This window comes from Phalacrocorax carbo, chromosome 11 (assembly GCF_963921805.1).
Source record: "Phalacrocorax carbo chromosome 11, bPhaCar2.1, whole genome shotgun sequence".
Lineage (NCBI taxonomy): Eukaryota > Metazoa > Chordata > Aves > Suliformes > Phalacrocoracidae > Phalacrocorax > Phalacrocorax carbo.
In genome coordinates, this window is record NC_087523.1 from 11,376,466 (window position 1) to 11,404,256 (window position 27,791).

The window sequence follows — 27,791 nt, forward strand, 5'->3', positions numbered from 1 at the left end:
ACACCAGGTTGCACTCAGGGTGACTCCAGCCCTGCCGGTGTGCCGGAAAGCCTGGGCATGGCCGACCCTGTTGCCAGCTTCACTGTCCTCACCCTGATGTCTCTCTGTCCCGTGTCTGTCCTTCCAGGGAGCCCCGGAAAATCATCCTGCACAAAGGCTCCACCGGCCTGGGCTTCAACATCGTCGGGGGGGAAGATGGCGAGGGGATCTTTGTGTCCTTCATCCTGGCCGGAGGCCCAGCCGACCTCAGTGGGGAGCTGCGGAGGGGAGACCGGATCCTCTCGGTGAGTCGGCGGGGCCACCCGTTGTCACTCCATGGCCGCCCCAGCCCCGCGAGGCGTGCGCGGGTCACCTGTCCCCGCCACCCAGGGCGCGGTTCGGCAGGGTTCATCCCCAGTGGTCCCTCGGGTGCGGGGGGTCGGAGCAGCAGCCTGCCCGGGATCTGCCCTGCGGCGGAGCAGCGGCTGGCCAGCTCCTCGCCCGCCCGCCAGCGGAGGGCACCCCGGTGCCCCGGCCGGCCGGGGGCAGGTACCGGCGATGCCGGCACTAGAGCTGCCGGTAGTGAGAGCGGTACTGGCGGCTGGGAGACGAGGCGCTGAGAGTGTGGGTACCGCGGGCGCCGGTACCGGGGGGTGGGCAGCGGTGCCGAGGGCCGGGGCGCGCGGCAGACCCGGTCGGTGCGAGCCCCGGTCGGCCCGGTCCAGCGGAGCCGCTCTGTCCCGGCAGGTGAACGGCGTGAACCTCCGCAACGCCACCCACGAGCAGGCGGCGGCGGCGCTGAAGCGGGCGGGGCAGACGGTGACCATCATCGCCCAGTACCGGCCCGAAGGTACAGCCGCCGGGGCCCGGGACCCGGGGGCGGGGCGCCGGCTGGCGCGCGGATGGGGCGGGCCGGGAGGTCGGGGCGGGGGGCGGCATGCGAGGCGCCGATTGGTGCGGGGCGGGGCAGGGGGGGAGGTGCGGGCGCCGGTTGGCCGGCGCGGCGCGGGGGGGCGGGGCGGCGGCGTCCCGCCGGCGGTGCCTGCGCGGCTTTGTGTGCGGGCCGGGCGGCTCCGGGGCTGCTGCCGGGGGCGCCGCCGCCCCCCTCCGGCCTGCAGGTGAGCGGCGCTCCGCCGGCCTCGCCTGCGCCTCCCCGGCCCCCGCGGCTGGCTCTGCGGCACGGGCCGCGCCGCCCCCTCCGGGCCTGGGCCGCCGAGGGGCCTCGCCGGGAGGGGGGTCGTGTGGGGGGCGGGAGGGTGTCTGTTTGTCGGCGGGCGTCGCCGCGAGACCCCGCTCCGTGGGCCTTGGTGGGGCCCGGGGCCGAGGGGGGGGCTGCGGCGGGGCTCGCGGCTGCGGCGGCCGCCCCTCGTCCAGGGGGGCGGCTCCCTTCCCCCCCCACCCCCCACCCCAGCGCAGTGGGCTCCGGGAGTCCCCCTGCGACCAGCGGGCCGGCGGAGCTGGAACCGGGGCCTCGGTGCTGGGTGGGGGCTCTGAGCATCCCGCCTGCTGCACTAACCCAGCTACTGCCTTTTATTAGCGGTGGCTTTTAATTCCGTCGGCAAAGGCGTCGGGGTCCGGTGGCCCTGCGTGGGGCGGCCGGGCCCTGCGTGGGGCGGCCAGGGGCTGGTCGCGGCGCGAGGGGAGCGGGGCCGCTGCCTGCCCAAACGCTCCCCGGGCTGGGCGGGCGAGCGCTGGGAGGGCGTCCCGCCGGCGGGCGGGGGCTGGGGGCTGCGCCTGGGGCTGTCCCGAGCGGCACCGTGCCAGTGCCAGCATGCAGCAATTCACGTACCCTAATCAGGGTGTCTCTCCTGGGCCCCTCTGGTTTCCTCTCCAGCAGCTCTGGTCCTCGCCACCAAGGCCAACGTGTTGCCCCTTGCCTGCCCTTTGCCTGGTGCCTCCTCGGTGGCATCGCTGGCCAGTGCCCTGTGGGTCCCTGTCCCTGCTCTTCCTGCTGTTCCTCCTCCATCCCATGGCAGAGGGCGTAGAGCCGTTAGTGCCACTCAGGGGTGTGCTGTGGGTGTGGGGTTTGTTTGTTTTGGCTTTTTTTTTCTTTCTTTCTTTCCAGGAAGCACTTAATGTTCTCATATTCCTGGCTCCCTTTGCCACTTGAGATTTGGCAAAGACGCCAACCAAGAGTGATTCCTAAATGTCAAACAGGACAAAATGTTTTGAAACCCCTTTAGACCAAGGCTGAAATGTCAGTGCTTTGTAGCCGGTGGCTTTCTGGGTCTGCAATGGCTCCTGGCACGTGTGGGCAGCAGCACCCGGCACACGGGCCACAGCCATCCTGGGAGGCAGTGTTGCTGCTGTGAAACACAGGCTGTTGTATCCTGGGAGTTGACCTCAGTGCTCCAGAGGCCTGAAAACCTGGGAGCCAAAGAGAAAGGTCTCCCTGGTGTGAGCCCCAGCTGTGGGTAAGGCTGGGTCCCCTCAGGGAAACATGTGCTCCTAAATGTTTGCCTTTTCTATGTGCATCATGGCTCTGGAAAGAGCGGGAGAGGCGGACTGTAGGGTGCCCAGAGGAGAACTTGCTGGTGAAAGGGGGCTTTGAGCAGTTCCTCTCTGCTAGGATGGCACCTGTGTCTCATACATGACCGCAGGTAGGGCTTGCCAATGGGTTGCTGGATGAGTGCACACGTGCTCTGCATCCAACCTCACTGAGGTTCTGAAGGAGCAGAATGGCTGCTTGCACAGGTCTCTGGGGGTGGCGTGCCCTCGCTGGGGGGTCCTGCCAGGCACTAGGAGTGGAAAGAAGCAAACAAAACCAGGGAAGGATAGAAAGAGGAGCTTCTGTCTTGCCTTTCTTCTGAGCACCTGTGCCTGGCACAGTGCCTCTGACCACTGCTGCATGCTGTAAAGGAGGAGGAGGCGGCGGAGGCTGCTCCCTGTGATGGTGCCTCTGAGCTGTTTGTGATGTCCCTTCCCTTTGAGCACTTCTCTCCCTGACCTTTGCCTGCTGCTGTCACTAGCACTTGGGTTTGGCATTTCCCCCTCCTCACTCCCCATGCAATGAAGCCTTGGTATTCCTCACCTGAAAATGCAAAAAAAAAAAAATAATTGCATGACAGCATTTCTCTAAGCTGGCCACTCAAATGGAATTGCCAGAGCCACATGGTGACTTTTTTAAAAGTCTCCAAGCTTCCCCCATGGCTGTACTTCCCTCTACTTGCCTTGGCCTGCCGCACGTGTGCAGGGAGGTGTCTGCACTTTAACCCTGCAGCTGGAAGATGTCAGGGCAATAAAATGCCAGGAGGGAGCTGGGGGTAGTTTTTGCAGGTGGCTGGGCTGGAGCCTGTGGCCAAGCATCCCTGGGCTCTGCTGATAGCCCTGACCTGCCCCTGGGCAGGCGGGTTTCTATGCCAGAGATAGCAGAGCACCTGCATGAGGCTTTATGCATGCTTAGGGATTGCTTTCCAATGCAGCTCCCCTCTCTACCAGCACCTTCTCTCCTTGCACTGTCTCCTGGTGCCCAGAAATCACCTGCAGACCCACTGTCTTGTTGGCTCTGCTGGGTCTATTTGCAGCTGCACCCCAGGGGTGTGTACCAGTGCTGGGGATCCTCGGTGCAGGCAGGCGATTCCTGCCTGATCTTAATGGTCTGCAACCTGCATGCTTTTGGGCATGCAGGGCCACATCCTGCTCCCGGTGCTGAGCTCACCCAAAGTGCAGGATCAGGCCCAGCTCCCGGGGCACCTGCACCCTGGGAAGGGAAGAATGGTGGGAGGGTGGAGTGATGTTTTTGAGTTGCTGAGTGGGAAAAGCAAATGTCCTGCGCCTCCTGGAGTGTGGCACTTGCAGCAAGAGGTGCTGGGTCACCTGTTGCATATTTTTCAGTGTTAATAAGTGTGTCCTGAACACAGCTGGCTCCTGGGTCCCGTGGGAATGCCAGGGAGGTGGGGATCAGCCGTGGCTCACTTCCCTGCCATGCCACAGTCAAGCTTCTGGGGCGAGTTTCATTTTCTTCCAGGATAAGGAGGCAAAGTGGCCATGAGCCAGGGAGCAAAGGCAGGAGCGCTGTTTGCTGGAGGTTATCTGCCAGTGATTGTCTCGGAGGGTGTTCCAGTGTGCAGATAAAGGGCAGCCGGTGGCAGCTGGGAGCATCCCATGCTCACTCCTGGGTTAATGTTGCCTCCCCTGTGCTGGGAAGAGGTGGTGGGTTTGCTTTTGGAGCTGGCTGCCTCTGTGTCCTCCCGCAGTCAGAGCAAATATAGGTTTGTGGCTCCTTGGGAGACCCTTCCTAGGATGGGATTTCATTTGTTCTCCAGGGCATAAAGCCAGAGCAGCCCACATCCTTATTCAGTTTGCTGCATCCAGCCTGGCTGGTGCTTCTTGTCATGCCAGTGGGCTTTTCCCAATCCCTCCAAGCAGTATGGCCTCTCCAGCAAAATTTGGAAAGTCCTTTTCCATGGAGTGCTCTCGCCGAGGTGGGGGTGTTTGAGAGCTCTGCCCTTGGGTTGCACACAGGGACTCAGTTGCTGGCAGGGCAGCAGCACCCAAAGTTTGGCCTCCTGACATCCCCGCCCTGATGCTGGTGGTGGCTAAACCTGCTTTTACCCTTTGCTGCCTGCCCCTTCCTGGGCAGTGATACTCTGGGCTGGGCTTCTCATGGAGAAGTGTGTCACGGGAGGGATGTGAGCCCGCATGGCAGGGAGCAGTGGCCCTCTCAGTGCACGGTGTGCAGAGAGTCTGTCCTAAACCCTGCCAGGGGCACAACTTGGCTGGGTTGTAGTGCCCAGTCAAGCAGCTTTCTGGGGGAAATAGCCCTTCTGTACCAAGGAGGGTTTACAGAGCAGCTGTACCTGCTTCTGACTGATGCTTTGCTGGGATATATGAGCTCAGGGCATCCTGGGGCAGAATGAGCTGTGCTGTAGATGCTGTGGTCCACCCTGGTGTGGGGCAAGAGGTACAGAGCAGGATGAAGCTCTGCCAGGAGCTCTGTAAAACCGTGGTGCAGGTCGGGAAGTGCAAAGGTGCTGCTTTGCTGTCAGAATTCAGTTTTGTTATAAAACAAGCTTTGCCTACCCATGCCTGGCTGCTTCTGCATTTCCCTCTGCTAGCAGGAGGGCAGGTGGGGGCAGTGGGCACCCCTTTGTGTGGGACAGTTGGGGTCGGCGGGGCTCTGGTGACCTCCAGGTTAAGTGGGCTGACCTTGCTTGGTGTGTGGCACCTCTTGATGCCCTGTGGCAGTGGAAGGGGCTTCACGTGGAGTTTCTGTGTGCTGCTTGGTGGGTTTTGTGTGTATCACCTTTTTTTTCAGTCTTTAAGTAAAATGTATCTTTGGCAACTGGGTGCAGGAGGAGGATGCCCAGGCACCTCTGGCTGCAGAGTGAAGGGCTGGAGAGTCAGGAAATGCCAAGCTGCAGCTGCATAACCCTGTAATCCCAGCCCCACATGTGTCTGCACTGAGAATCACCTCTCCCCTTGCACGGTGAGGGGCTGGCTCTCAAGTGCAGCCTGCACTGTATTTCTCAGCAGTCTGTTGTTCCTGCTACCCCTGTGCAATGCAGCTCTGCAGGCCAGGCAGCAGCCTGCACGATCCCCCGCGCTGCTGGGGCTCGGCTCTGCTCTGCAGCACGAGCTTGCCTCCACTGCTGAGCTGCTGTGCTCTGGCTGACAAAGAAAAAACAACCCAAGCCACATCTAAACTGCTGGGTTGTGGAGGAGGCTTACTAGGCAAGTCTTACAGCAGAGATGAGGCTGGTTCCCTCTCTCTGGGACATGGGGATGGAACTGCAGGGTATGCCCAGGGGACAAAATCAAGGGTACCAGGTGAGAGCTGCTGGGGTTGGCTGTGGTGGTACCAGCAGCTTCCTTGGTGCCGCAGTTGCTCACTGCCTGGCAAACCTTCCCCAGTCAGCCCTGGTTAAGCAGGACTGGTGCCTCCACCCTCTGCTTGCCAGCCTGACCTTTACACCCAGCTGAAGGTCAGGCTGGCGTGGCAGCAGGTGCCGGGGTGGCGGCTGCTCCTGTCCAGCCGCCTGGCAGGGAGGTGGCAGCCGTGGCTTCTGGAGGGTCCCCTGGCTCCTCCTGCGGGTCTCTGCCACCAGGATGTATGAGGGAAAGGTGAATTCTTCCTCCCTACTCCCCTTTCATGGGCAGGACCTGTGCTTTGCCTCCCTTCTCCCCATGCCTGGTGGGGAGAGGGGCTCTGCTGCTGGCAGAGCGGTGGGTACCCCTGATGGCTGCAGCTGTGTTTTGCTGCTCCAGCCAGTGGGTGATGGTCTCCTGGAGGGGCTCTCTTTCCCTGCATAGGAATTGCTCTGTAGGTCAGCAGCTTGCTGATCCCTGCCTTGCTGAGCTGCAGCTCAGTAGCACTGGAGGTCTCAGCAGCCCTTGCCCAAGCTGCCTGTGCAGGGGCTTGGGGTGGGTTTGGGAGCAGCTGGTGCCTTGCCTGCTCCAGATGCCCTGCCTGGGCTCCTGCAGGGTGCTGCAGCCTCTTTGGCTTCATCCTCCCTCATGTTCAGGGACAGGGGGGTTCATGGGCAAGATGCCCCACAGACAGGCTGTCGTTGCCTCTCTCAGTGCTTACCAGTTGTACCCCACTTGGTGTGGGGGGGTGGCTCGGGGGCAGCTTCTGCCTGCACTGACCACCTCTCTCCCCACAGAGTACAGCCGCTTCGAGTCCAAGATCCACGACCTGAGAGAGCAGATGATGAACAGCAGCATGAGCTCTGGCTCCGGCTCCCTCCGGACAAGCGAAAAGAGATCCCTCTATGTTCGGTAAGGCTCAGCCCCGCCTTGCCTGCCCCCTGGCTCCAGGCAGGTGGGGGTGGGTAGGATGGGTATATCCCCACAGTGCAGGATGCAGAGTGGGATGGTTCAGCCTGGGCCATGCAGCACCTCTGTGGACAGGTGTTTCAGAGGCCAGGGAGGCAAGTGTGATAGATGCATCATGAAGTCCAGAGGATGCAGCAGAGAGAGCAGTGCTTTTGCGCTGGTTTGCCAGGGCTGGCTGCTCTGCACTCGAGTGCCTCTTCCAAGGCCTGCTCCACTTTGGAAAGCTCTGGTCTCCCTACAGAGCCCTAGGTGGCTGCTGGCCTGGCCGACACACTGGGAAACAGGGAAGGGCTAAGCATCCAGCACCACTTCTGCCCCAGGCAGCTTGGGTTACCATTCAGTGTGCTCTCCTTGAACCACTCCCTGCTAACAGGCTCCCCATTTCCTCCCGCCACTTCTGCAGCAGGATCTGGCTGGAGGGGAGATGAGCTTTTAGGAGGATTATTGCTCTGAGCCCTCAATGCACTTTTTGTCCAGAGCCAGGCATGGGGCAGGCAGGGGTTAAGCAGCCATGCAGCTCTAACTGCTGCAAGTCCTGCGCTGCCAGGGCAGCCCCTGCTCACTGCCTGCCTCCTGCCACAGCCCCAGTGAAGTGACAGCTAATGAGTAATTTTAACTTGGTAATTAAAATAACCCTGTAAATCCTCATCCTGCACAACCTGTTGCGGGTGTGGGCTAGCAGGAGCAGGGGATGCTTCTCCTTCCCCGTGGTTAGGATGACAAGGGCCAAGCCTCCATCAGCCTCCATCTCCCACTGTGTGGCTGCTCCATGTAGAGGGGCTTCAGGCTGTTGCTGGACCTGGTGCAAGCACAGCCTGGCAGGAGGGGAGAGCTGTAGCTCTGGGTTCCTGCAATTCATGCCTTCCCATGAGGCTTTACAGGCATCTTGCTTGATTTAGCATCTCAGAGCTCTGTGCTGGGGGTGTGCAGCAAGCTGGGTGCCTTGTTGAATAAACATCATTGTGATAGTCCTGCCCTTGCTCCCCTGCTGTCCCATGGACACCCTCGTGGGTGGAGCAGGGTTTAGGCTGGGTCCAGCTTGAGTTGAGCCTGTGAGTCTCCTGTTCCCTGCCTGGATAGGTGCTGCACATACTGGGGCCTGCCTGCAAGCCAGAGAGCTCCCGCTGCCTCTGAGCTGCCTATAACATCTCGCATCCCTTGATTTATCCCTCCACATGGCTTTGGTGGCCTCTGCAGTGCTGTGTCCCCACACATACACCCTGATGGCTTCAGATGGGAGCTGGGCAGAACTTTGCTGAGGGGGTGGTCCCAGGGGAAAGCTTTCCCCCAGCACGGCCCTTTCTGATCCTCCCTGGCTCTGATGGCTGTGCACCCCACAAATGTGCTTGAGAGAGCTGCTGGGTGCCTGGGCTGCCCCAACTCTTCTGGGCGGGGTAGTTTCGAGCACAGTTTACCCGAAACCAGCTGAGCTGCTGTGCTGCAGACAGGACATCAATTACAGGACTTGCTATCCAACTGCTTGAGTCAGCCCTGTGAGGCTTTGTTGCACCCCGTGTGCTGTCAGCAGGGCTGGAGCTGGGCACCCAAATGCCTGCTGGAGCTGATTTGGTGGTGCCAATGCTTGCCACGTGTGTCAGAGCTGCAGCTGCGCAGCAGGGGCAAGGCAGATTCATGCATTGCCTGCCACTTGCCTGTGCTGCCGCAGGGCAAAGTCCGCGGGCACCAGGGCTGTGCTGGGCGGGGATGGGGGTCAGGTGGGCGTTGTGCCTGGGTACCGGAGGAGGCTGTGCCAAGTCCCAGGCACTGCTCCCCTGCCCTCAGGCCAAACCATCTGCTTTCCTGGCTGCTTGTGTGACAAGCCGGATGGGGGGCAGAGCAGAGTGACCATGCTGCCATCTGGCCGCTGCACCCTGTGTGTCCTGGGGAGTGCCCAGCCACAGTGGGTCCTGGGTGCTGATGCAGCCAGAGGCTGGTCTCCAGGAGCATCACGCTGTGGGGAAGCAAATGCCTTGTGCCTGTGATTTGCAGGTGTCTGGCCCTTGCACAAATCTTGCTGTGCCTGCCCTGGGATGCCAGTGGCTGCTGCAGGAGGAGGCAGGGAGCTGCAGGGCCAGCGCTGCTCTGCAGGGCAGGGTGTGGGCAGGGTGCCCTGTAGCACTCCTCCATTCTGGAACTGGCCTTACTAGTTCCCTGGGGCCTTGGCTAGTGCTTTGCTCCCGAGGGCACTGGCCTTGCAGGGGCCTGCTGGCCATGTACAACCTTATCTTTTGGCCTGGAGCTGCCTGTGAGGGCTGCTTGCCTCCACCCAAAGCACCCTGTGGCCCTTTGCTGCTCTCTCCAGTGTGGGGGGGGCTGAGCTTGGGTGCAGAGGGACCAAGCACGAGAGCTGCCCCAACCCTGAGCAAGCTGGGAAAGGGGAAGCAACCTGCATGCTGGATGTACCTGGACATGTAGGGCTGCAGTGGGTCTTGTCTCAAAGAGCCCTGCCCAGCCACAGGGCAGCCTTTCTTCTCTTCCCTGTTTGAGACCTTGACCCAGTCCCAAATGACCTGAAAGGTTTCATTGCCCCACACAGTGCTGGAGCTGGGATCCTGCTGAAGAAGTGCCCTCCCAGCTCTGCTGCTCCATGGGGACCTGCTGCATTGTCCCTCGGTCTTCCCATTTGCACTGTGTGATTTCAGACCCCCTTAGGAGTCCTCACAGTGGAAGGGGGTAATGAGCAGGGCAAAGGGTGTCTCTCCTAGTTGAGGAAGGCTTGTTAGTGCCAGGATTAAACTAGCAGCCAGCCAGTGTTTGTGATGCCTGGGCTCTTGTCAGTCTGGGGAGCAAGCAGGCTGATGTCCCAGGAGTGAACACAGGTTGTGCTGCTGGTGGTGGTGCTCTTAGTGACTGTTCCCTTGGTTTGGTTTGTTGCAAAGTGGATTTACCAAAGCAGATGTGGTTTGAGATCTGACATTAGTAGTGTGAGTTGCATGTGAAGCCACTGAGAGCAGCTTGTGGGTACGGGCTGCAGTGCTGCGTGATAAAGTGTACACACAAGGGTACTAGTGTTCCTCTAGTTTAAAAAACAAAAATCTTTTCTGTAGCTGCTTCGTTTAATATCGAAGATAATTTTAAACTAAATAAACTGTTCTCGGGGGAAGTATTTAGGAGTCTTAAAGGGATTGGTTGTGGAAGCAGATATATACCCTCAGATGTGTTCTTAATTCACAGGCTCTGGACCAATGTATGCCTGTACATAAATAAAGTGCATTCTCAAAGTGCCTTTGGTCTCTGCCTGTGCAACCACCCACCAGCAGTGGGGTCTGATGTTCCCCATCCTGCTCCTTGGCCGTGTAACTGCTGGGAAGGGATGGTGGGGAGCAGCCCCGCACCCCGCCTCCCTGCTGCCCTCCTGCACGCTGCTGCTTTCTTGAGGCTGCGTGAGCGTAGCCTGCTTGCTAACCATAGCTGCCTCAGTGCATCTGTGGTTCACATGCCTCTAAGCACACTAAGGTCAAGAGCGAGCTGTTTTGGTTCAGCACTGTTATTCCTGTGTTGCGTGGTTTGGGGCTTGTGCTGAGCCTGCTAGTGGGACGGGTGGACTGGTGGCTGCATGGCACCGCTGTCCTCGGCAGGAGGCTTCCCTGAAGTTTGGGTTTAAATCCTTTAAGGTATGAAGGTCACAGTGCCCCAGGCAGTCGGCAGTGCTGCTGCCCTCACTGCCTGACTGTGTTCGGAAAAGGCATTGTTCTCTCTGCTCCTCCGCAGAGCCCTGTTTGACTATGACCGGACCCGGGACAGTTGCTTGCCCAGCCAGGGGCTCAGCTTCTCCTATGGGGACATCCTGCATGTCATCAACGCCTCCGACGATGAGTGGTGGCAAGCCAGGCTTGTCACACCCCACGGCGAGAGTGAGCAGATCGGGGTTATCCCCAGCAAGAAGAGGTGAGTGTCAGCAGGAGCTGTCACGCATGGTGCCTCATGAAGCTCCCCAGCCTCTGCGAGCCCTGGAGCCCTTGGGGGGTCTGCTCAGGGTAGGATCTCCTTGTGGTCCCAGCCCACCTGCCCCTCTGTGGCAATGCAATGTGAAGGGCACCCTGGTTGCAAGCTGGGGCTGTGTACAGGACTCTGGGGAGATGTTCTCCAAAGCTTGGTGAGATTCCAGGTGAGGAAGGGAGGGCTCAGCCTGCTCTGTGGTCACCGTGAGGATGGGGAGCTGGCATTAGCCAGTCTGGGGCTCCAAGTGAAATCAGAGTCACAGTAGTGACTGTGGGCTGCTCGTTGTGTCCTCTGACAACCTGCTCAGGTCTGTGAGCCAGGTCCCATGAGATGGGAAGTTGCAGGGAGCAGAGGAGCTGGCTGCCACTGCCTTCAGGTCTGCAGAGCCAGCCCATCTCTGTCCTCCATCCCTCCCTCCAGGGAAGGCTCGCTTGTCCCCTCTCCTACTGCAGGTGGCTCCACCTCTGTCCCTCTCTGGGAAGGAGCTGCCCTTCACCAGTGGGGCCACCACCTCATGGCAGCCAAGGGTGCACAGAGCCACCTAGGGAACCAAGCAGGTACCATGGAGGGCACATGCATGGGACTAGTGGCTCTTTCTCCCCTTTAAATTCCAATCAGGGTGGAAAAGAAGGAGAGAGCACGGTTGAAAACGGTGAAGTTCCACGCCAGGACTGGCATGATTGAGTCCAACAGGGTAAGTGCTGAGCTGGGGCTCAGTGGGGCGCCTGGAGCCGGTAGCTAGCGTGGGCAGGATGAGTCCCAGCAGCCAGAGCTCCCGGTGGGGCAGTTGGAGCAATCCCAAAGCAAAGAGCAGCATGACTGGACCTGCTCCAGGCCTGCATCTGCTCGGCACAAATCCTCTGTGACTGTGCAGGGGTGAGCAGGAGCCTGGGATGTGTGAAAGTGCTGGCGAAGGACCCCTGGTTGGAGTGGTGGGGGAGCAGAGCCTGTCCCATCATGCTCCATGGCTGGGAGCTGACTGCAGGCAGCTCATGCAGGTGAAGGTAGCTGTCCTCACGTGGAGCGCTTAGCAAGTGGACAGGGAAGGGAGAATGGCCTGGCTACCACTGCAGAGCTGCTGATTGCTCTATCAGCTTCCCAGCATCCTTACCACATGTTTTTCTCCCTGCTTAATTTTTTCCTGCATTACAGTTTTCATGTAATCTCCATGATTTCATTTGACAGTAACTGCCCTGACACAGCTCCTCATTGTCTCTTCATTTTAATTTTTCCCACATGTGTTAAACACCATTGTTTTTTCTGTCCTCCCTTCCATCTCCATGTTCTTCAGTCGATCAAAACGAAACGTAAAAAGAGTTTCCGCCTCTCTCGAAAGTTTCCATTTTACAAGAGCAAAGAGAACCTGGCCCAGGAGAGCGGCGGACAGGAACGTAAGTAGCAGCTGGCCAGAGAGGGCAAGTGTGTGACTCTCAATCCCCTGCCTTGGGAGGAGAGATTCAGCACATTTCCATAGCCAGAGGTCCTGTTGTCTGCCCGTGTTCGGGTCTGTGCTCCCCAGTTGTGCCAGTAGCTAGGGAGAAACTGGAGCTTGAAACAAAAGCAATGGCTGTGGGCTGGCATTCTCTTTCTCTCTCTCTCATGTTCAATGTCTTCATCCTTTCATCCAACTTTACACCTGCCTGACCCCCTGCTCTGCCTCCCCCTGCTTTCCACCCCTCTGCTGTGGGCTCTGCTCCCTCCCTCTGCCTGCCAAGAGCCACTCCCCTCCAAGCGAGGGGCTGGCCACCTCCTGCAGAGCTTCTCCCATCCCTGTCAGGGCTGAGGGGGTCCCGGCTGTGCTCCCCATCTTCCCTAGAAGTGACTCGCAGCTACTTACTCCCATCTCAGACCCCTTCCCACAGGTTAAACCCTGTGGGCGTGGGGGAGCCATGCCCTGACTGGTGGAGGAGCTGATATGACTGATGCATATCTTTGGTAGCTGGCTGCAGACAGGGGGTCCCCAGCTCACCTGGCAGCACCCTGGGGCTCCCAGTGAAGGCAGGGCATTCAGCTTGTTGCCCCAAATCCTGATGTGGGAAGCACTGGAGCTGCTTGCTGAACCCAGCCTCTCCTCCTTCCAGATGCTAAACTGCATCCACTCCTTCAGCCAGTGCCCAGCCCGGGTCCTTCCTCGGGGGAGGAGGTGGGCAAGGCAGAGCCGTGAACGTGGCCTCTCCCCTCTGGTGGCTCTCCTGGTGTGATGCAGAGCCAGGCGGTTGATGCTGGGCTGCTCTGGGAGCTGCCTGCATCCCTCTGCTGCCCATGCCAGGCTGGCACCAGCTTCCACTGAGCTTAGCGGCCAGCGTGAGCCTCTGGCCTGAGGCGAAGGTTGTCTGTCTGGATATCTCTCTTAGCGACTGGGCTCCAGTCAGGTCTGTGCTGGAGCTGGGGGCTCGCTGGGGCACTGCTCTCAGCCAGCCCTGCAGCGCAATGATGTACGGCACAGGGATGGGGCAGGCAACACCCTTTGCCAGCCCATGTCACAGACACGCAGCCAGCCCTCTCCCCCTGCTCTGCCACTGTCCATCCCAGCTGGCAGTGGGGTCCTTCCCCCATGTTTCCGTAGCCCATGCAAGCACGGGTGTGGGCAACTAACGCATGCAGGTGGGGAAAGCTGTGCCCCTCTGCCGTGTGTTGGAGGACTGGCTGTGCTGCGTCTGCCCCCAGAGCAGCCAGGCTGTTCCAGGGGAGCTCGGAGCAGCTTGAAGCTGCAACTGCTCGGCGCCAGCAGGTGCTGCTGGGGCTGCCCTGCTCTCCCCAGACCCGCGGTGGCCCTTGGGGCTCTTTGGCAGAGAAGATGAGCTTGGTGGGGGGGTCCAGCCACACAAGGCAAGACGCTGGCAGCAGGCTGATGGTGTCAGCTCTGAAAACATTTAACCTCACTTGCAGTTGCAGCTCTGGGCCGTTCTGCACTCCTGTCACTAATGCTGGTCTGGCTCTGTCTCCCTCATCCCTCTGACTGCCCTCTCCTGTGCTCTCTTCTCTCCCCCTCTCCTCCTTCTTGCTGTCTGTGAAATCAGGACTTCCCTGGGTTAAGTGATGATTATTATGGAGCAAAGAACCTGAGTAAGTCAAATTTCGATGTGCATCATTCACCTTCCATTGCTGGCATGCCTGCTGGTGCCTGGGGAACAGCCGGGCTCCGGCTGGGGCAGCTGTGCTTCTCTGGGTGTGGGGAAGGAGGAGCCCGGTGGGTGCCGCTCCTGCCACATCTGCTGGTGGAGGCTGCTGGTCTTGAGGAGGTGCTGCTGCTGCATGTGGGAGGGGTGGGGTGGTTTGGTTGGGGATGTTGACCATGTCCTAAGCATGACCAGCTGAGGGCTGCCTGCTGCACCAGGGATGAGCTGTACCTCCTCATCCTTTTCCTGCTGGGCTGGCTACTGGTTTAGCACTTGGATGCTCAGAGCCATTGCCAGTGTGGGCAGGAGGTGGCCGTGACCATGACAGGTCCCCTCTGAGTGGGTGACAGCATTTTAAAGTGTTGCCACTTTCCTCTGGAGCAGCATGTACTCAGAGTCACAAAACAATGGTGGAATCCCTCGGCCTTCCCAGCTGGGCATCAGTCCCCTACTGAGCTCTGCAACCCCTGACTGGTGCAGAGCCCAACTGGGGGCATGCAGTGGCCAGCAGGCCTCTGTGGGGCAATTGCAGCACTGGGATCAGCCTGAGCAAGCAAAGTCCCAAACTCTTGTCCCATCCTGTCGCTGTCCTGTCTCTGTGAGTCCTAGCCCCATCCCCATGCTGGCGTGGAGCCATGCCCTCCCCTGCCCTCCATGTGCATGCTGCCCCCACTAGCACCCTCCTCCCCATGCACTCCACCTTCCCTCTCTCACCTTGGGAAGCCCAGCGCCTGCACATGCCTGCCCGCGTCTGCCAAGCAGCACCTTCCTGGCATCCCTGCCTTCTCCCAGGGTAGCCAGACATCCCCCTGCATGTCCTCAGATTCCCAGCAAAGGGCGAGAGGTGCTGCCCTGCCCATGTGGTGCAGGCTGGTCCCAGCGTGTGCTGGGGCGCATTTTTTTCAGGAGGCTGGTGCTGCCCTGCCCTGGGTCAGTAGCGCTGGGTGGCAGCGGGGGTGCCCGTCTCTTCCGCCCGCGCCGCTTCTGAAGGTGGTATCTCTGGTTGCTTTGCAGAGGGCGTGACATCAAACACCAGTGACAGCGAGAGCAGTTCCAGTAAGTGTGCGTCCCCCCGCTCTCCTGCCCCTGTGCACGTGTGCGTGTGTCTGTACGTGTGTGCACTTCCATCTTCTCCCAGTGGTGGTCCTGTTCAGAGGCTGGTCCTTCCTGCCAGTGACACCGAGGTGCTGCAGTCACCTCCCTCCTCAGGCTCAGGGGAAGCAGGGGCTGGGGGGCAGGAGCAAGCCTGCCGGCTTCCCTGCTGCCTCCTGGCTGCAGGGCTCTGCTCCAAGGCTGGGTGGTGAGTTCCCAGTCCATAATGCTCTGCCATCCTCAAGTGCCTGCTGCAGGAAGTAATGGCCAGAAGCTAGATCTATAATATAGGTGGTTCCTGGAGCCCAAGCCTGTACAGGAGCATGGGGGTCCAGCTGCAGTGAATGCTACCTTTATCCCCAGCGGGTCCTCTAAATATCTGTAGCCCATCCACCCCCCACCCCACAGGGCAGATGGTGCGTTGCAGCAGGCCCTGCAGCAGCAGGGAGGGAAAGAGGAGGCTTGACCTAGAGCTGGAACATGCATAATTAACATGGATCAAGGGCTGGTAACTGCATGTCTGTCATGCTCTGCGTCAGCTGGTGGCATGACAGGGGCAGCATGGAGGTGTCCCTGGGGCTGTGGGAAGGTGGCAGGGGCAGGAACCAGCTCCTCGTGGGTACAGAGGTGCTGGAAAGCTGCTGTGAGTGCTCACCTGTCTCTCCCTGGCTCTGTTGCAGAAGGACAAGAGGACACCATCCTGTCATATGAGCCAGTGACGCGGCAAGAAAGTAAGTCCTGCTGCTGAGCTGCCCTGTACCTGTTCCAGTGTGGGCACCTGTGTCCCTGGCCCAGCCAGGGCAGCCAGTGCGACCTCCTCCCCTCTTCTGCCGTACCAGCACAATACCGGGTGAACACAAGTGGAATTTCTAGTCTGTTGCATGCAGCAGGGGAGGCAGGCGTGCATGCCACCTTGCGGGGTCTTCCCTGGCCTTGATTGCCCCTTTTTAATCAACAGAAAAGACTTGTGACCTGGTCCCTTGGCAAGACCAAGGGACAGAACCAGAGCTAAAATTGAGCTGGGCTTTAGTCCCCAGCTGAGGATGGGATTATCCCTCCCTGTCTCAGGCCAGGTCCCTGCTGCAGAGCAGCCTCCCCAGTGCTCAATCCATGCAGACCCTTTTGCAGGCTGAATGGTCCCAGCCTTAGCGGTCTCTCCTTGCCAGAAGCTGGGTCAGACTCTTAGGCTCCTGTCAGTCCCCCAGCTCTGTGGCATCCTTGCCCAGCTGTCCTGGTTGTCTGGCTCCTGCCCCGAGTGAGAGAGTAGCTTTGCTCATCTGTGACCCTGGAGACCCACAGCACCTTTCCCCAGGGCCGTGCAGGAGAAGGCAGGTTGGTGCCAAAAGTGGCAGTAGGGTCAGCTGTCCACAGCACAGATGGGGCTTCAGGTTGTGGCTCTTGTTCGCAGTTCACTATGCGAGGCCGGTGATAATCCTGGGGCCGACAAAGGACCGGATTAATGATGACCTCATCTCCGAATTCCCACACAAGTTTGGTTCCTGTGTGCCACGTAAGTCCCAGCTGGTGCTCGCTGCCCTTGCAGGAGGGAGGGGAACGGGGTAGCTCTTCTACTTGCAGGGTCTAGCCTAGGGTGTGAGGAGGGGGCTGGGAGCATGGGTGGGTTTTCTCCCTCCCAGGAGGTTTGGTGTGCATCACTCCGGGTTCGCTCATGATGTCCACTTTCCTCAAGACACTACTAGGCCTCGGCGCGAGAACGAGGTGGATGGACAAGACTACCACTTCGTCATATCCCGTGAACAGATGGAGAAAGACATCCAGGACAACAAGTTCATAGAGGCTGGGCAGTTCAATGACAATCTCTACGGGACCAGCATTCAGTCAGTGCGGGCAGTGGCAGAGAGGGTGAGTTTCGGTTGCTGTTCCCAGGACCAGGACATATCCAGCCCAAACCTGGATGCATTGGCAGTTCCCCTCCTCTCCCCGTGTTGCTAATGAAGGGCTGTAACCACATTAATCAAGCGTGGCACGAGCCTCTCCTCCCCCAGGAGTCCTGCCAAGCCACATAGCTGCTCTTCTCAGCCGCGTCGCTCCACCTTGGTGTCGTATCTCTGTCATCCAAACTCCACCTGAAAGCCCAGCACTGGCAGCACTAGCCTCGTGCGCAGGAGCTCCCAGGGCAAAGGTGCCCAGCTGCCCTCCTTGAAGCAGCAGCATTTCCTCTGCAAGAGTACTGGAGTGTACTGATGGCTTGTAAATAGTTTCATGTGTTCAGGGAAGGATTCAGTCCCATTGCAGTACTTCTGTCCTGCCCTAAGCAGGCGGGAATGTAAGGCCACTGGGAGTTGCCTTGTGTCTCAGGACTGGTGTTTCATCTCTGTGGCTCCTCTCTTTTGTAAGCACGCCTGTATGAGCAAGCTGTTTTCTGCACGGCGTAGACTGTGTGGGTAGGTCTGACCCCGATCGTCTCCTTTCCAGGGGAAGCACTGCATCCTGGATGTGTCTGGCAATGCTATCAAGAGGTTGCAACAAGCACAACTTTATCCCATTGCCATTTTCATCAAACCAAAATCCATTGAAGCTCTCATGTAAGTGCAACACCATGTTCTGCGCCTCTCCAGGGCAAGCAGCTCTGGCATGCTGGGGCTTTTTATGTCTGCTGCCTCTGCTTTTTAGAAAGCAGCGGAGGTTGCTGCTGGTGCCAAACTTGTCCCTTGTTAAGAGGAGCAGGGCCCACTGCTGTCCCTGTGGTGTCCCTCCACATCTACTGCCATGGTGCACCTGTGCTCTATGGATTGCTCTGGCTTAAAGCATTCGTTCACCCCAAAAAGGATTATCCATGGGAAACCTAAAAATGCTTCCAAATGAGCCTGATGTTACCTGTTCAGCTGCCAACAGCCTGTAGTGGTGGATCACAGCTGGATGGTGGCTGAGCCATGACAGCCCTGGGAGCAGAGATATGTTTCCTGTGTACCTAAGGGGGACCTTCTGCTTGTCCTGCTGCTCCTGGTCCTGTGGAGTGCAGGCTGGAAAGGATGTAAGAGCTGAGCTTGCAACTCTTCCAGGCAGCAGCAGAGACTATTATCTGTGAGGAGATTCAGTAGCTAGAGATGGATTCTGAGGTCAGAAGAGATTCTGCTGGCACCAAGGTGACTGGGACAACCCCTTCTCAAGCCAGGAGGGGTGAATTGGTTATCTGGGTGTTTTATGAAGCTGAGGGTACCTGGGCAAGGAGGGTGGTGACAGGCTCTGGAAGAGCAGGGAAAATCCTGCAGCGGTCTTCCAAATTTGGGGGATTGCCTGGATTTTAGTCCACTTCTATGTGATGGTGAAAGTGCGGTGTCATGGCGATGGGAAGAACTGTTGGAAGTTGAAGTGCCAAGGCAGCGAAGAGTGTGCAGGGAAGGGTCTTGCCTTTGAGAGCTGGGTCCTGCACAGCTTCCATTCCTGGTGTGCAGAGGCTTCCCAGGCACCCTGGCTCTGTGGGCTATTTTTGCTTCTGTTCATTGCTAACAAAAAGAGCTAAGTTTCTATTTTTTTTGTGCACGGCAGGGAGATGAACCGGAGACAGACGTACGAACAGGCCAACAAGGTCTTTGACAAAGCCATGAAACTCGAGCAAGAGTTTGGAGAGTATTTTACAGGTGAGTGTCCTGTATCTGATTTATGTTATTTTTCCAGCTGGCAGCTGTGACCCCTCTACCAGCACTGTCTCACTGCAGGGTCATGGGAAAATGTCCAGCTTCATCAAAGAAAAAAAGAAATGGCACTTTGCCAGCAGGGCTCTGCACAGGAACTGCTCCAAGATCAGTGGATAAGACTGAACCAGGTCTAGAGAAGGACACAAGTTGTCAGGCAGGATTTTCTGAGTTTGTGAAAACTTACCACTAACTTTAATAATAATAAAAAAAGAAAAGAAAAAAAGCCCCAAGCAGGGGCAGCACAGCCTATATTCAGGGTGCTGCAAGGCTACAGAAAATAAAACTCCCTGCACAGGGGAAAGGGGATCGTGTTCAAAAAAAAGTCATTTTAAAGAGGATAGATAAAAAATTAGTGACCGAAATGGTAGAGACTGTCCTAGGTTTTTACAAAATATCTCCTAAAAAAAGACTGGAAGTTTAGCTGGCTTCCTAAGTAGTCTTTGCTGAAGAGCCAGTCGGGGGCTGCCTGGCACTTTGTGCCTGCAGAGATGAGCTGCTCATGACACAGGCATCCTTGTGCATTAAGGAACTAATGTTTGTAACATGATTAATTCTGGAAAATCACGGGCAGGCAAAGAGGCAGAGAAACTGGTCTTCTATCTTTCCTCCAGTGCAGTAACTGTTTCCTTTAAAGTTGAGGAGTGATAATCCTGCCAAACCCTGTATTACCCACCTAACAGCTACCAGGAAAAACCCCAAGCAGAACACTTTCCAAAAATGGATCTCAGCTGAGCAAATGTGTGGATACAAACAGGGTAAAAGCTTTCCCCAGACCTCCTGTCCCGGGCAGCAGTTCCAGAGCTGACAGCCGCTCTTCCAGGAAGAGCGCAAAGGAAGCATGCGCCGTAGTTTTGCCAGACCCTTGGCATGCCATCGTGTGCTTGGACAGCAGTTTGAAGTTGGCCTGGTGAAGGAATGCTCTTGGCTGAAACCCATTGTTGAAAGAAGTGGGTAATGGGCAAAGAGATGGTCACTGAAGCACATTCTGTGCCAGGAGCTTATAATGAGGGAACAGAGACACTGGAGGATGGTCCTGGCTGAGCTACAGAGGCAGGCTGAATTACCAGAAAGCTTTGGCCCTCCACGTGCATCCTCCTCCTCTGATGTAGGAAGCACAGTGGAGTGCTTTGTGTTGTCTGTACCAAGCAGCGAGACTGTCGCTGGTCTTTGGGTGGGAGTTACTGCTGGGAGCAACAGCCATAGGCTGGCCTTTTCCAGCCTGACAGTGCTGCTATTCCCACCCTGCAGCAGAGGAAGCAACAAATACAAGGAGCCCTTGGCAGCCAACCAGAGGAGATGGGCAAATCCGGCACCTCGGGGTGCGTGCTTGGCGCGCACCGGCTAATCTGCGCCAGGCCCACCCATCCACCACGATGGAGTAGCTGCAGAGCTGCCCGCAGTCTCAGTGCAGTGGCGTGACACAGTTTGCAAAGCTGATTAGCAGGCCGTTGTGGAGAACCCGGCCAGCACTTCACACGCACGAGGAGCTCTGCTGGCATAGGATCAGCTCTTGCTAATCCCCTTGGACACACTGGGTTAACCCTCTGTGTCGTCAGGTGCCTGCTACAGCTCCTTTGACACGGGTTGTCTCGTTCATTAATTGTTGGCCGTGCCACACCAGCCTCTTCGGTGCAAAGTGAAAGCCTTTCCTGTAGCTCGTGGCGGGGAAGGCGCAGCGCTGCCTGATGCTCAAGGTCTTGCTTGTTCTCTCCTCTTCCAGCCATCGTACAAGGAGACTCTCTTGAAGAGATTTACAGCAAAATCAAACAGATCATTGAGGACCAGTCTGGGCACTACATCTGGGTCCCGTCCCCAGAGAAACTCTGAAGATGTCCCCACCTGCTCTGAGCAGAAGATCTCTGAAGTCCCACCCCACCCAAGCCCTCTGCCCCAAGGAGGGGGGATATGAAAACTATTCCTGCCCCCTTTTTTAGATTGTCGCAAAATTGAGTTTTCTAGTACTGTTTCTTCTGTTGGGATGAATTCATCTCATTCATCACGTGACTGTTCCCACTGTTCCTGCATGGACCTTCCCACTGCTCCATTAGAGACAGATGAGAACCCACTCAAGGTTGTTTTTTATTATTATTATTATTATTATTATTAACTAAACCAAGAATCAAGATGGGAGGCGGCGGCTAAGGACTAACGTAAGAAACAAGTGAAACAACGGACTCTGAGCACATGAGCTAGTATCAGAGCTCCAGGGGCATTTTTCCAAGTGTGACTGTCCAGCAGCTCTGAACAGTGCAACAGAAAGGCAGCAGAAAGCATTTTATTTATCTGTATATGTAATTTATATATAATATATAGAGAGATATTATATATATTATATATATATTATATGTATGTGGACTAGGAAACCTGAGGGACCTCTCTTAAAAGGGATTGTATTATTGCAAAGATCTTTCAGTTTCTCTGTCCCAACCGCTGGGCATAGGGAGTCCACTTGGGCAGGAAGAGCTCAAAACGGTAACAGGTGCTTCGGAAGGGTCTCCCATCGGGGCCAGCCTCCTGCCAGCCGCCCCGGGTCTATGAGGCAGAGCAGAGACTGGTATGCTGCCTGTGCAGAAGGGACCAAAGGTCCAGAGAACACAGCAAGGAGCAGCAGCTGATCTGAGCGAGGCTGGGAGACAGAGACTGAGCAGGAGGCTGCAGAGCAAGAGAATGGATGATACTACATATTAAATTGCACATTGTTTTACACACCACCTTATGTGTTTGCATGAGAGGTTTCCTTTTGGTTCTATTTTTTTAAGCTGATTTTAAACCAAAACCATATTGTGTTGCTGTGTTGGCTTTTTTTTTTTCATTATTCCATTTTTCTCTTGTTAATAATGAACTGAATGGGTATAAAATCTGGTTTTTTAACTTATTTTTTAAGCTGGCTCTATTGTAAATAGAATCTAGATCTGTGGTGTTTAGTTAGGAAATACTCTACCAGGCACATGGAACAAATGTACTCGCTGTCCTGTGTTGCTGTGGAAAACCTGGGCCATTGGGCTGGCCCTGTACCTGTGGGTGCAGGTGAAATGACCTATTCTAGTTCGTGGCAGCACACTGGCATTCCCTTCTGCATTAGCCACTGGCAGGGAAAGCCCCCAGCTGTGCCTTGGGTGGACGCTCACACTTTTTCAACTCGGTAACAGAATTTAAAAACTTCCTCCCTCTTTCCTGCTCCATGCCAAGTTCCCAGCTCTGCTGCGTGCAGGTGGTGGTGGCGGTGGCGGCCTTCCCAGAGGAAGGACCACCCTTCCAGCACAGCAGGGACCTTGCCTGCTGCTCTGGGAGCTGGGGCTTGGCAGGTGAATGCATGGCTGCCTCACCTGGTTCTGTCTCTGACACCTCTGCATAAATCTTCTTTCTGAAATTGGGCGCTGCTGCCTCTCACAAGGTCACCTTAGAAAAACCAAATTGGATGCCTGGTGCTCACATGTCTGTGGGGCAGGGGGATGCAGAGCTGCACCAGTCTGCTGTGCCCTGGGAATTTTCAGGTGAGGTGAATGCTGGGGCCCAGGCAGTTGGCCCTAAGCTGAGAAACGTCTGTCTTTGAGGACACTTTGGCTTCCACACTTGAATGGGACTCCATTATGGGAACAGAGCCTTGTGTGAAGCTGGTGGGAAACTCGTGTAGCCTTTGAGAAGGAGCTATGTTCCTGGGTACTCATAGTACAGGTAGAAGAGCACTCCCACCTTACAAAGAGCTGGTGAATGCTGTTTCTCAGACACAGTGCCGAGCACCAGGACGAAGGAGGTTGCCGTATGAGCACGAGCAGGTAAGTCTTGGCCCATTCGCCCTCCCCCTCTTTTATAGCGATAAGTGAAATCACAGGGCGCCTGTCCCCTTTCCTGAAGGTAATGGTTATCGGCGTGTTGGTGCATGGTGCGCACAGGCCATGGTTTTAGCCTGAATGAGAACTACTGTAGGACTGTACGTGTACTGTCTGGTGAGAAGCTGTCTGTACTTGTCCTGCATCACAAGAAGCCCTGCAGGGACCGATCAGCTTCCTGCGACAGAAAGCAGTGCTGCAGAAGAGATGCAGCTGCTAGCGCGGTGAAGGCAGGAAGGCGTCTGCTGTCAGTGGGACCGACCCTAGAGGAGTGAACTTTGGCAGTGGATTCCTGTTTGGCATCTAGCCCCCTGCACTGCTGGTCCTGCTCCAGATGCTATAAACATTGGTCCCTGGAGAAGTGGAATAAGTGAAACAGAAGTCCTTAAGATGCTGGTCACACTGTTCCTGCCTTTTTTCTTTTTTTTTTTCTTGTTTTTTTTTTTTCTACTAGCCTGTCTCCCTCTCATTGAGTCATATGAAGAAAAAGATTATGTACTCCATGGCATAGCTGACAGTATCGAATAGATAATGACAACACTAGTTGGTTACCGGTGTTTCTTCCAAGGAGACATATATTTTTAATAAACAGAGAGTTGCAAAGAACTCTGCCTTTGAGACCTTCTTGTAGAGTCCTTCATTGTGTGCCAGAGCTGGTTCGTGGCACTGATCTCAGCAACTATTGATATGGTCTCTCCATGGCAAACTTAAGCATTGACAATGGTTTTTAAAAAAAACTTCTTTTAGTATAAGGTGGTCACTGAGACTGTGCCTAAAAGAAAAAGGAAATAAGAAATTTAAAAAAAAAGGAAGTGGGCTTATTTACAGCCATAACCAGGCCAAAAGCTCTTTTGGTTGGGTTGTTGTAACACGGGTTGACTCTGGTCTGATGACTTTACATCATAAATGTATTTTGGGTCACGGCTTGAATTGTGGGGAGTTTGCTTTACAAATGCAGATCAGCTATAGGGTTTGTATGCTGCTACATAATTGTTCCTGTATTGGATATAAAGACAGCAAAGTAAATAATATATAGTCCAGCTAATATAGAGCATCTTTTTTACAGTTTAACATGCTGTTTAGACATCAGAGAGAAGAAGAAAGAAGTAAAGACAACTAGTATTTCTTTCTAGTACCTTTTAAGTGCAGAGAACAGGAGTGTTCACCGGAAGACAGATGTGGTTAATGGGGTTGTCATTATACATTCCTGCCTGAATCTGATTTGTCATTTAGCTGAGCTAATTGAAAGGCGAGATGGCTTTGGTTTTTAAATCTTGAGTACAGCCTGCACACAAGAGAAGTAAAGTGAGATTTCAGGGGAACGGGGTGTTGTACCAAGCACTGGCATACAGTTTGCAGACAGGTCATGGTTTATGAAGTTCATTGGACAAATAGAACAGTTTAGACATTCCTTTAACTGAGCAGATCAAGAGTCTTGTGGTGGTGGCTGTCCATAGACCACTGGAAGATTGAACAATTGCTAAGCCGGTCTCATGCTGGTGTTACTGCTCCCAAAAATCAATCAATGGATTTGGAATGATGAAGTTGATGTAAAGCATCACAGGACCATTGTCCATTGGCAGCTCCCATGGTAGCTGCCAGGCTTCTCTGTCCAGGCTGCAGAGTTAGTTTCAGTAACTCAGAGTTGCAGTATGTGGATCTGCAGATGCGTCTCCCTACAAAATCCATGTGTCCTGAGCTGCTGTGTCGTCTTGATCTGCTCTGACAGTGACACGTTAAGGTTCCAGAGGCGAGAGGAAGGGGGGATATGTTCTCAAATAAATCATGCCACGCCTGTATGGTGTGAGAACCACTGGAAGAGGAACCCACATGCTAAGAGAATGAGGGTGGCGTGAAGGGGAAGCACTATTTGCTCTTTTGAAGCTTTTGAACAAGCTAATTTTCTAGCTAAGGACAAACTGCTCTGCCTGTCACGATCTTAGCAAAGTCCTCTGGACCTCACAATAGCAGAGCATTGTCCTGTTAAAGGTCCTGTCTGATTGTGAAATGGGGGAGGGGCTGGTTCTTTTTTCGCCTGAGATTTCCTGCTACAGATGCCTGCAACAGGCACGAAACTAATCTGCCCTAAGACACTTCTAGAAAATTAGAGCATAAGCTGCTTGTGCTATACAGCAACATGTCTATGCTTCTGCCTGCGGCTGATTGTCTTAGTCCTCGTTAGGCAGAGGGGCACAGGGTCTGTGAGGCTGCTGGAAGAGGGGGTTTAAAGAAATTTACTAATAGTCTGCTCAAAAAATTTTTCCCCATTGGGGCCCGAGATGCAGGCACCTGGACAGCTGGCTTAGATGTGGCTTTTCTTGCTAATGATGCTTGGCAGCATAAGCTTTGAGGTCTGCTATTCTCCGCTTTCCTCAAGCTGTCACAGCAGGCTTCATGGCACTAAAGCAGCTGCTGTGAAGCAGGTAAAGTTATCATCTTTTAAAGTTGTCTCTTTCCTTGAGGAGTCCTTAGGTATCCCTGACCTTGCCTCTAAAACGAGGGTCATGTTGCTTGACTTGCGTTTTTTCATGAAGTTGTTTGGGTCAGTCAGTGCAGCGTCTGTTAATGGCGCAAGCGCACAGAAGCCCTGCGGCACTAGCACTACTTTGTTGGAGCCACACTTGGCCCACCACAGGGGTGGCAGTGGTAGTTCCTCCCTTAGTTCCAGTGCACTACTTGACAAAAGCTTATGCCCAATCCTTTAATGAGCTTCAGCCCTCTTCCAATTACCTTGATTTCTGATTACCGTGATCACGGCACGTCTACATGCTAGTGTGCCTTCCTGCCTCTCCAGCATGCTCAGTGCAGCAATGACTGTAACAGCAGCGAAGCGCTTCTCAGACTGCATGGTGGGAGGTGGCCCAAGGGGCACCCCAAGTGGAAAGCACTGGAGAGTCCGTGCTCCTACTGCAGGTGCCTCTGGGTGAGAGGTGGCAGAATGGCTCTAGCGTCTCTGCCCTGCCCCATTCCCAAACTCTTCTCAGCAAGGACTTTCTTGTCCTGGGCAGCCACGGTCCTAGTGGCTCTGTGGTAAAAATACCCTCTCCCCAGACCCATTCTCCAACTGACACTGCATTTCCCATGTGCTTCCAGGCTGTTGCTGCTCCCCAAGTAGTTAAGAAAAAAAACACAGGGCATAAAATACAGGCTGGGGAAAGGGAGGAAATTTGTGAACTACTGCCCTGGAGGATACATTTGTGTTCTCAGAAGCAAGGAAGAACTTTGTAGATACAGAGTGAGTGTCCAGCATGTGCTGTAGCTTCCACGATGATCTATGAGTCAGAAACTACTCTTGCAATGCCACCCTCTGGAGCAATCTGGTAACATCTCAGGGATGAGTATGCAGACTCTAAGCTGAAACGATGCTGCAACAATACAGTGATCAATAAAGAGAGAAGACTGGGGAAGGAAAGAGCAGCACTGGTTTTTTGGGGGGGTTGGGTTTTTTTTTTGTTTGGTTGGGTTTTGGTTTTTTGTTGTTTTGGGTTTGTTTTTTTTTTCCCATGTCAGCTGTTGCTGGCTTTAAAAGTTTTCTATCCCACAGTAATCCTAGCTGGGCTACTGAACAACATTTAGCCTAGTAAAAATAAACACTGGACCAGCCTGCATCTACACTAGTAAACACAGTGCACAAATACCTGCAAAGAGTGATTGCATGCAAACTACCTATTGGGAATAGTGCCTGGAAATCTAGCTAATTAAGGTCTGATTCAACTAGGAGAGGAATTCTTGCCCTACTTACAGCCTATGGTAAATACTAAGCCTGCAATAAAACTTACAATGCAGAAATGTGCAGAGAAAAGGTGTTAAGTACTATCAGCAGAGTCTGTAAGTGGTCCGATCTGGACTCCTTAGTGAAGTCTGTAGCATAAAAGAAATTAAACGGAGCATCTCCAAGGAAAAAAAGTTCAAACAATTCTAGCTGTAGGCAAAGATACATTTAACACTTGCTGCCTTCTGAGGCTGTATGTAATTACCTGCTACACTTACTGGGCAAACATGACCTTCTCGTGTGGTAGAGTGTGACACCTTTACCTGTTTGTATCTTTGTGCAAGTCAGAACCAAGAACAATAATTAAAGGCGTCCCGGCAGGCACCAAGGAGCTACTACAGGCAGCAATGGCTGCCTTTGACTCTATGGCATCATCTACAGTCCCTGCATTAGTGTGATGCAGCATACATCTCCAAAACTGTGACTCTAAAGGAATTTTCTGTGGCATTCGAGGCCTGGATTCTTATGGGTTCAAAGGTGTTCCTTAGTTAAACAGACAAAGAGCTGAAAGCAGTGGCTCACAGATACCTGAATCAGGCCTGGTAAACTGAGCACACTAGGTGGGGAATTTAAATAGATCCATCCTCCTATGTGTGTCTCACAGGAGCCATCTGCATCAGGCAGCCTGGGTGATTTGTCTGGGTACCATAACCAGAACATCACTGAAGTTCAGTGGAAGTGGCATCCACTGCTTAGACTACCTCAGCCTGAAGAATAAAGGCCCTGTGATAGACCTCAGGAATAAGAACATGTACATAACCTCCAGCTGAACGTAATTATTTTTGCTTTCATCCTTGCAGCCTGCTTGGCTATTTCCACAAAGGTACCTTCCTGTTCCTACCAATACATCGGTCTATCTCGCTGAGCCTGAAGAGCAACAAGACACTTCACAACAAACTCTCTAGCAGGGACGCAGCTCAGGCAGCACCAGCCTCAGCTATAGCATCCAGTATCTTGCTATCACAGGCACCAGAACCTACAAACTTCCCTGGCTGCCACCTTCAATATCATTCACTCCTTCAGGGAGTCCCATCCTCACACTATTATCCAGAAGCTGATACTAACCTGTGCAGTATCCAAAGCATCTAATATAATATACTCCTACTTAATGTTGCTGTAAATGCCACATGGGCTTCTGTGCCTGCGTGTTACCTGTCTTCAGGAAATGACCCTGTATCCAGCCACACAACGGACATGAGGTTGTGGCAGCTATGCTAAGGGCTGGTTTCCAGCTTCAGCCGTAGGATGCCAAGTGGTGCCTGGTACACACAAAAAGCAACCACAATTTGTTCCTCAGAGTTAGGACACCAGGAGGTGTCATGGAGCACATCTGTGCTACAGCACAGAAGACAATACTCAGGCCACAATTTTTTCTGACTTCTGAACCTGCCCGCGAAACAGCAACAGTTTTATAGAAATAATTACATTTCTTAACCGCACTCCACCTCTCCGCACTGAATTTCAGGTGGGAGATATCTCTTCAATTCAGCTGCAATGAGATCCATCCGTTTACCAGCCTGTGTTTGATGTGGATTTGGGGCAATTTGATGCTGAACTGTGACTGGTATGTTACAGTTAGTAGTTGTCGCAGGAGAAGAGTCAGAGACCACTCAGACAGATC

General features: G+C 55.0%; 1 protein-coding gene across 7 annotated transcripts in view; it reads left to right on the plus strand.

Moving 5' to 3' along the window:
• The window catches only part of DLG3 (discs large MAGUK scaffold protein 3), a 79,076-nt gene extending 57,633 nt beyond the window's left edge, over positions 1 to 21,443 (plus strand). For 3 of the 7 annotated variants that reach the window (XM_064463031.1, XM_064463034.1, XM_064463035.1), the window contains 13 exons: positions 128 to 284; positions 727 to 829; positions 6,585 to 6,699; positions 10,468 to 10,644; positions 11,317 to 11,392; positions 13,719 to 13,764; positions 14,832 to 14,873; positions 15,590 to 15,640; positions 16,318 to 16,419; positions 16,600 to 16,772; positions 17,346 to 17,455; positions 18,420 to 18,511; positions 20,289 to 21,443. In XM_064463031.1, the coding sequence (XP_064319101.1) occupies positions 128 to 284; positions 727 to 829; positions 6,585 to 6,699; positions 10,468 to 10,644; positions 11,317 to 11,392; positions 13,719 to 13,764; positions 14,832 to 14,873; positions 15,590 to 15,640; positions 16,318 to 16,419; positions 16,600 to 16,772; positions 17,346 to 17,455; positions 18,420 to 18,511; positions 20,289 to 20,395 (1,351 nt within the window). In that variant the 3' untranslated portion in view covers positions 20,396 to 21,443. Of the gene's footprint in view, positions 1 to 127; positions 285 to 726; positions 830 to 992; positions 1,098 to 6,584; positions 6,700 to 10,467; positions 10,645 to 11,316; positions 11,393 to 11,989; positions 12,090 to 13,718; positions 13,765 to 14,831; positions 14,874 to 15,589; positions 15,641 to 16,317; positions 16,420 to 16,599; positions 16,773 to 17,345; positions 17,456 to 18,419; positions 18,512 to 20,288 lie in introns of those variants that run through there. The other 4 variants (XM_064463030.1, XM_064463032.1, XM_064463033.1 and 1 more) reach the window with 2 other exon arrangements.
• The last annotated feature ends 6,348 nt before the right edge of the window (positions 21,444 to 27,791 follow it).